Raw genomic sequence first — 8746 nt, forward strand, 5'->3', positions numbered from 1 at the left:
AGTCACAGCTCGCGGGCTCCTTAGTTGCAGCATGCATGTGAGATCAAGTTCCCTGACCAGTGATTGAACCTGGGCCCCCTGCACTGAGAGCGTGGAGTCTTAACCACTGCACCACCAGTGAAGTCCCTCAGTTGTTTGTCTTCTTATGGTAGAGTCTTAAGAATTCTTTATGTATTCTAGATACAAATCCTTTGTCAGATGTATATGAGGTCACATTCACATACATATTTACAAAATATGTATTGTGAATATTTACTCCCAGCCTGTGTTTTGTCTCTTTATTTCCTTAATGGTGTCTTTTGAAGAGCAAAATTTTAATTTTGAAGTAGTTTAATTTATCACTTTTTAGGTTGTACTTTTTGTGTTCTATATAATAAATCTTTATCTAACCGAAAATCCCGATGATTTTCTCGTAAAATTTTTATTAGGTTTAGATCCATGGTCCATTTCAAGTTAATTATTGAATAGGGTTTGCAGTAATAGGCAAAGTATATATTTTTGTTTTGCATATGGATTGTTCCAGCATCATTTGTTGAAGGGACTCTCCTTTTCCTACTAAAATACCATCTTTTTCAAAAATCATTTGATCATATTTGTATAGCTCTATTTCTGAATTCTCTAGTCTGTTCCAGAGGTCTGCATGTCTGTATACACCATTACTTTGCTGTCTTGATTACTGTAGCTTTATAATGTCTTAACATCACATGATGTAAGCCCTCCAACTTTGGTCTTCTTTTACACATTGTTTTGAAAAATCTAGGTCTTTTGCATTTCCATGTAAATTTAGATTCAGCTTGTCAGTTTCTACGACAGAACCTGCTAGGATTTTGACTGAGATTGCACTGATATTAAGCCTTTTGATTCATGAACATGGTATATCTCTCCATTTATTTGGGTCTTCTTTAATTTTTCTCAGTAATGTTTTATAATTTTTAGTGTACAGGTCTTACACAGATTTTGTTAAATTTATCCATAAGTATTTTCTATTTTTATGTTATTGTAAATGATGTTGTTTTTTAACTTTTATAATTTATCATTGCTTGTATATAGAAATACAATAGAATTTTTGTATATTTAATTTTTTATTTGGTAACCTTGCTGAACTCACCTATTAACTTTTTGATAGATTCCTTACAATTTTCTACACAGATAATCATGTTACTGTGAATAATGATATTCTTACTTCTTTCTTTCATGCCTATGGCTTTTGCTGCTTTTTATTTTCTTATTGCACTGGAAAGGACCTCCTGTACAATGTTGAATGGAAGTGGTAACAGCGGACGTCTTTAAAATGATGTCTTTTAAAGCAAGAGGATGACACCTTTAAATTTTTGTATTTTGGTCTTCCCTGGTGGCGCAGTGGTTGAGAATCTTCCTGCTAATGCAGGGGACACGGGTTCGAGCCCTGGTCTGGGAGGATCCCACATGCTGTGGAGCAACTAGGCCCGTGAGCCACAGCTACTGAGCCTGCACGTCTGGAGCCTGTGCTCCACAACAAGAGAGGCCGCGATAGTGTGAGGCCCGCGCACCGCGATGAAGAGTGGCCCCTGCTTGCCACAACTAGAGAAAGCCCTCGCACAGAAACGAAGACCCAACACAGCAAAAATAAATTAATTAATTAATGAACTCCTACCCCCAACATCTTCAAAAAAATTTTTTTGTTTGTTTTTCTGTGTCAAGTAGAAATGATCACTGGCTTTAATAGAGGTACAAGCAAATTATGATGGGATGAGGAGTGTGTGTGTGTGTGTGTGTGTGTGTGTGTATGTGTGTGTGTGTGTGTGTGAGTGGGAGCTAGCAGAAAATGGAGCAATTAAATTCTATACATTGGGAAATATTTATAAGACGCAGAGTTTTTAAGCAAGTTCCTTGGCTCTTCTTGATCTGACCCTAGGAGGTGACAGTGCCTCTGGTCTATTCCCCCTCCTCACCCTATGCTCCTGGGGTTTCCCCTACCCACCAGCTCCCAGTAACAGAGCTACCATGACCCTCTTTCCATTGGTTCCAGGACAGTGTCCTCTCTCTGTGTGATGGCATGCTCACGGACCTGCTCCCAAATACTGGGGCTGAGCCTCGGGACTACAGCCCTGTTTGCTGCTGCGGCCAACACAGTGCTCCTCTTTCCTAACTGGGATGTGACCTACCTGTTGAGGGGCCTCATTGGCAGGCATGCCATGCTGGGCTCTGGGCTCTGGGGAGGAGGCCTCATGGTGAGTGTCTGGGGTTCCCTGGGTGTGAACTCCCAAAGTGCCCCTTAGGGGTGGAGCAGCGAGGTGGAGGTGGGGGTAGTGTTTTGATTCCTTGAAAAAAAGCTTGAACTAACAAGCTGACTGTGGGGTCTATAGCAGCTCCAAGGGATAGAAGACTCTAGGAAGACTGGTCAAATGTTGCTGAATTTTGGACTAGGCAGGCTTGGTGTGAACGCTGCCATTCATAGAGTCACATTAGGCTAGTCATCCAAAACTGGGTCCTGACAGTCAAAGCCAAGCCTTCTGGGAAAGGTAGGTAGTTAAGTCCATGTGAGATGTCTAACCACTCTATTTCAGCAGCCACAGGTGGCAGCTAGAGATGTAAATTACCCAATCTCTTTTTAACACTCTTCCCTCTTCCCCCAGGTTCTCACTGCAGCTACCCTCATCTCCTTGACGGGCTGGAGATATGGCTGCTTCAGTAAGAGTGGGCCCTGCCAAAGTGTAAGCACCCGATTGTACTCTTCTAATACCTAGAATGTCCCCACATTCTATTACTTTAGAGGCAGAGTGATAAAGAGACAATTTCAGTCTTGGGGTTTGAAGTCAGGTCCTGACCGTACCTCTCTAAGGGTCTAAAAACCCTAAGCTTTTGGGCAAGTTTTCTGAATCTTGGATCCTTCTGTAAAATGAAAGTTAACAGGATCAAGTCCAGGGAGGAAGTGCTTAATGAACCATAAATGTCTACACACGTGAGGAACTGTTCTTTTTTATTTTTTTATTTTATTGATGTATAGTTTACAATGTCCTGTTAATTTCTGCTATATAGCAAAGCGATTCAGCTATACATGAACTGTTCTTATTAGTTTTAGCCTATTGAACAATGTGGACATGAGTTATGTACATTGTAGTCATGTGTCATTGATAGAAAATTTCCTGGCTATTTTTCTTGGAGCTGAAAGATTCTCCAGAGATCATCTGCTGACTAGATTCTAGTCTAACCTCTCCATTTTACAGATAATGAAGCTGAGGCCCAGAATAAATTTACACTTTATTAATTACAGCAACATCTATATATATTTGAAAAACCTCAGTACATAAATGTATAAGATATATTGCTCATTCAGTCTCAGACACATGAATCTGTGGCCTTTTTACAGTAACTCTGCATCCTGCTTTGATATCTACAGCCCACATGCTGGGAACCCTGCTGATTCAGAATTATATTTTAAAGAATTAAGTATAAACACCCACACATTTCATTCACTCTCTGTTCTCAGTCATGTCTGGTTTTCCCCTAGGCAAGTGGTTCTCGGACTTGAATGTGTGCATCAGAATCCCTGCAGCGTTTGTTAAAACACAGATTGCTGGGCCCCACGCCCAGAGTTTCTGACTCTGTAGGTCTGGGGTGGAGCAAGATGGGGAAGGGGGGAAATTTGCATTTCTAACAAGTTTCCAGGTGATGTGCTGCTGCTGGGACAGGGACCACATTTTGAGAACCTCTGTCTTAGGCTTATGCCAGACTAATTCATCTTGAATCTTTTAACTCAGAGTCAAAACTTACTACACAGCTTTCTGCGGCCCCTCTCGAGTTCTAAACCAGTTTGACATCAGTGGGAAAATGACTCTGATTCTGTATAAAAACTATATACACACACACACACACACACACACACACACACACACACACACACACATATATGTTTTATTTTAAAATATGTGTTTTTTGGTAAGGAGAAAAATAAATCTGGTATCCTGAGAAAGAAACCAATCTGGAAGTTAGAATCCTGCCAAGGAAATAAACACATTGCTATCTTTTGGGAAGGAAATGAGTGGTGCACAGACTAGAAAAGTACAATGACAGAACTCGAGTCATTTCAGAGTTGACTGTAATTTCTCTCTGTCTCTGCCTCCCTCCCTCCCTCCTTTTCTTCCTTCTTTCCCCTCTTCTTCCCTTCCTTCCTTTCATGCTTGATCTGAGAAAGAGAGGAATCAGGGATGGCAGCTTGGAACTTTTGAAAAAATACAGCTTTCTTTTAAAAGGGTCAGAGGGGGGCTTGCGATAACCAATCTGACCCTTTAAGCCAGAGACTGAATGACTGCAGTCTGAGTGACAACGTTTTTGATGCCAATCTGCTGAGAAGCTCTGAAGAGCCTGCTGAATCAGGCTGAACCTGCTGCTGGGACCAGGTGCCAGTGTTGCCCCCTTCTCCATTCCTTCTTTCCCACCCCCTACTGGCTCTACCCAGTGACCCCTCATCAGCCAGCCCTACCTTGGCTATGCTTTAAAGGAGCTGCTATGGGTAGGATCATCCCCATGACTGGGGAAGGCCTGAGCACCAGAGAAGTTAGATTTGTCCAGATCAGCCCACAAGTCACGACCCCCTCTCAGGCTCACTGTTTCTTCTCTCCTTCTGCAGATGCTTACTGCTCTGTTGTCAAGTGGCCTGGCTTTTCTTGGAGCCTTGATTTGCTTTATCACTTCTGGAGTAGCCCTGAAAGATGGTCCTTTTTGCATGTTCGATGTTTCGCCCTTCAATCAGACACAGGCTTGGAAACATGGTTACCCATTCAAAGACCTGCATAACAGGTAAATGGATGGGAACTTGGATTTGTAGTCTCTTCAGAGAAAGAAAGACACAGAAAGGGACTACAAACTCCTTTTAGTCATGCGTTCTAGCATCTTGCTTCTCTGATGCTCAGAAAATTGCAAATGCAACCATAGTCACCCTCAAAAGTCTAGTCCTACGACCTGAGCTGAGGGAGAACCCAGGTTCCTATCAAGGTTGCTGGGATTTTCTTACTTATTCCAACCCCTGGTCTCCTTATTTTTGGGGGTAGGAACTATTTGTATGACCATTCACTCTGGAACTCTGTCTGCCTGGAGCCTTCTAAAGCTGTCATTTGGCACGTGTGCTTCTTCTCCGCCCTTCTGTGCATCAGCCTCCTCCAGATTCTCCTGGTGGTCATTCATTTCCTCAACAGCCTCCTGGGCCTTTTCTGCAGCCTCTGTGAGAAGTAACAGGTAATGGCCTCTTTTTAAAAAATTAATTAATTAATTAATTTGTTTTTGGCTGAGTTGGGTCTTCATTGCTGCGCGGGCTTTCTCTAGTTGTGGCGAGTGGGGGCTACTCTTGGTTGCGGTGCGCAGGCTTCTCACTGCGGTGGCTTCTCTTGGTGTGGAGCACGGGCTCTAGGCGCACGGGCTTCAGTAGTTGTGGCACATGGGCTTAGCTGTCGCGAGGCATGTGGGATCTTCCTGGACCAGGGCTCGAACCCGTGTCCCCTGCATTGGCAGGCAGTTTCTTAACCAATGCTCCACCAAGGAAGTCCTGGTAATTCCTTCTTAAACGTGAGTGTTTTTATCATGAGCTGCCTTGAATCTTTTCTGCAAGAGTGGGTATGAATTATAAACAAATTTCCCTTTTAGGTAGTCATGTAGTAATATTAACAATATTAATTCCTTGCCTGTATGTTGAATGATACAATGCATTTTAAATCACATTGTAGGGACTTCCAGTGGTTAAGAATCTGCCTTCTAATGCAGGGGACAAGGATTTGATCCCTGGTCAGGGAACTAAGATCCTACATGCCGTGGGGCAACTAAGCCCGCGCTCTCTAGAACCTGCGCACCACAGCTAGAGAGCCTGCGTGCTGCAGCTACTGACCCCGCGCACTCTGGAGCCCACGCACCACAACTAGAGAAGCGCTGCAACAAAGAGCTGGCGCACTGCAACAAAAAGATCCTGCATGCTGCAACTAAGACATGATGCAGCCAAATAAATAAATAAATTAAAAAAAAATCACATTGTAAACTGCAAGATGATATATTAGTAGAAGAAATAATTATCATTATTATTGTGTAGGAACTTATAGTCCATAAAATGTCCTCCAGCCATGATCTCATTTCAGCCTCTCAAAAGCCCCATAAAATTGGTCGCATGTTACAGATGAAGTTGAGGCTCCTAGAGGATAATGGACTTGCTGCTCAAAAGCAGTCAGTTAGGTTCAGGTGAACTCAATACCTGACCCCCTACTTTCTAAATTCAAGTTCACTAGCTTAATGGACTGAATTATGTGCTCCCAAAATTCATAGGTTGAAGCTCTAGCCCTCAGTGTGACTTTGGAGATAGGACCTTTAAGAAGCTAATTTAGGTTAGATGGGGTCATAAGAGTGGGACACTAATCGAATAAGACTGGCATCCTTATGAGAAGAGGATGAGACAACAAGTACATGAAAAGATGCTTAATATCACTAATCATCGGGGAAATGCAACTCCAAACCATAATGAGATATCACCTTATACTTGTTAGAATGGCTATTTTCAAAAAGGAAAGAAATAACAAATATTGATGAGGATATGGAGAAAAAGGAACCCTTGTGCCCTGTTGGTGGGAATGTAAACTGGTGCAACCAGTATGGCAAGCAGTATGGAGGTTCCTCAAAAAATTACAAAAGATCTACCATATGATCCAGCAATTCTACTTCTGGGTATTTACTTGAAGCAAACAAAAACACTAGTTCAAAAAGATATTTGCACCCTCATGTTCACTGTAGCATTATTTTCAATAGCCAAGACACGGAAACAACCCAAGTGTCCACCAATGGATTAATGGATAAAGAAGATATGGGGGCTTCCTTGGTGGCGCAGTGGTTGAGAGTCCGCCTGCCGATGCAGAGGACACGGGTTCGTGCCGTGGTCTGGGAGGATCCCACATGCCGCGGAGCGGCTGGGCCTGTGAGCCATGGCCACTGAGCCTGCGCATCCGGAGCCTGTGCTCCGCAACGGGAGAGGCCACAGCAGTGAGAGGCCCACGTACCGCAAAAAAGGAAAAAAAAAAAAAAAAAAGAAGATATGGTACACACACACAATGGAATACTCTTCAGCCATAAGAAAAATGAAATCTTTTGTGACAACATGGATGGACCTAGAGGGTATTATGCTAAGTGAAATAAGTCAGAGAAAGCCAAATACCATATGATATCACTTACATGTGGAATTTAAAACAACAATAGCAACAAAACCAAGTTCACGGGTACAGTGACAGACTAGTGGTTGCCAGAGCTGGGCCTGGGGAGTGACAGAAATGGGTGAAGGGAGTCAAAGGTACAAACTTCTACTTATAAAATAGTTAAGTCATGGGGATATAATGTACAACAAGGTGACTATAGTTAATAGTACTGTATTGCATATTTAAAAGTTGCTAAGAGAATAGATCTTAAAAGTCCTTACCACAAGAAAAAAAATTTTTTTGTAACTAATGTATGGTGCCAGATGTTAATGAGACTTATTGTGGTGATCATTTTGCAATATATACAAAAATCAAACCAATATATTGTACACCTGAAATAAATCTAATGTTATATGTCAATTATACCTAAAAAAATGACATTGTAGAGTGTATTTCCAGCATAAAAGCATGATTAAGTTTCAGAAAGTTTATTCACCTATATTAATATATTTAAGGAGGAAAAAATCCTAATGGTTTTCTTCATAAATGCTGAAAAGGCATTTGATAAAATTCAACATATATTCTTAATAAAACTCTTTAAGAAAATGAGAAAAGACAGGTCCTTCCTTATCATAATACAACATATCTGTCTCAACTCAAAAGTCAGCATCATGCTTAATGAAGGAATACGAGAAACAATCTCATTCAGGTTGCAAATAAGATGATGACACTCACTATTGTCACTATCATTTAATATTGTTCTTGAGGTATTAGCCCAAGCAAGTATTCAAAAGGAAATTAACAGATATAAAATAGGAAAGAAGGTAAAGTTATCATTATATTCAGACAATATGATTACACATCTAGAGCACCCAAATAAATTATATTACAAACAATAAGAGAATTTCATACTATGTCTGGGTACAAAATAAATATACAGAATCAAAAATCTTCATGTATACAAACAACAAGCAGTTAAATGGTATGGAGATGGGGAACTCCCATTTACGTTAGAAACAAAAAAGGAAAAAAAAAACCTAGTTACCAACAAAACAAGAATGTGAAATACTTATTGAAGAAAACTATTACTAAAGGATACAAAATAAATGAACAAATATAAAGGCATGCCATGAACTTGGATCATAAAATATAAATGCCCTTAAACTAATCTATAAATTTAACATGATGAATAAAATCACTGAGATTTGGTGGAATAGGATATGGAATAAGCTGGTTTTAAAGTTCACATGAAAAATGAATAAGCTTGGCCAGGAAACTTCTGAAGAAGGCAGTGAGGTGGGACTAACTCTACTAGATATTAAAAGCTAATATAAAGCTACAATAATTCAAACAGTGTGGTACATTAAACAGACAAATTTATGCATCAGACTAGGGAGCTCAGAGATAGAACTGAATATTTGTGAGAATTTAGTATATGCTAAAGAGATGTGGGGAAAAAGAAAGTGGATGATATACCAGATCTGTCTCTCCATGGGAGCCCAGAGGAAAAGGCCACATGAAGACACAGCCAGAAGGTAGCCATCTGCAAGCCAAGGAGAGAGGCCTCAGTAGAAACCAACCTTGTTGGCACCTTGATCTTGGAT

At 40.9% G+C, this 8746-nt stretch overlaps 1 protein-coding gene across 1 annotated transcript in view; it reads left to right on the top strand.

Annotated features, from left to right (window-relative positions):
- Window positions 1-5211, top strand: part of TM4SF19 (transmembrane 4 L six family member 19) — a 13557-nt gene extending 8346 nt beyond the window's left edge. Inside the window, exons 4-7 of the mRNA XM_007465887.1 lie at window positions 2009-2210; window positions 2616-2693; window positions 4610-4779; window positions 5031-5211. Of these exons, the coding sequence (XP_007465949.1) occupies window positions 2009-2210; window positions 2616-2693; window positions 4610-4779; window positions 5031-5211 (631 nt within the window). The remainder of the gene's footprint in view (window positions 1-2008; window positions 2211-2615; window positions 2694-4609; window positions 4780-5030) is intronic.
- Window positions 5212-8746: the final 3535 nt, after the last annotated feature.

Source organism: Lipotes vexillifer, unplaced genomic scaffold, assembly GCF_000442215.2.
Source record: "Lipotes vexillifer unplaced genomic scaffold, Lipotes_vexillifer_v1.1 scaffold853, whole genome shotgun sequence".
Lineage (NCBI taxonomy): Eukaryota > Metazoa > Chordata > Mammalia > Artiodactyla > Lipotidae > Lipotes > Lipotes vexillifer.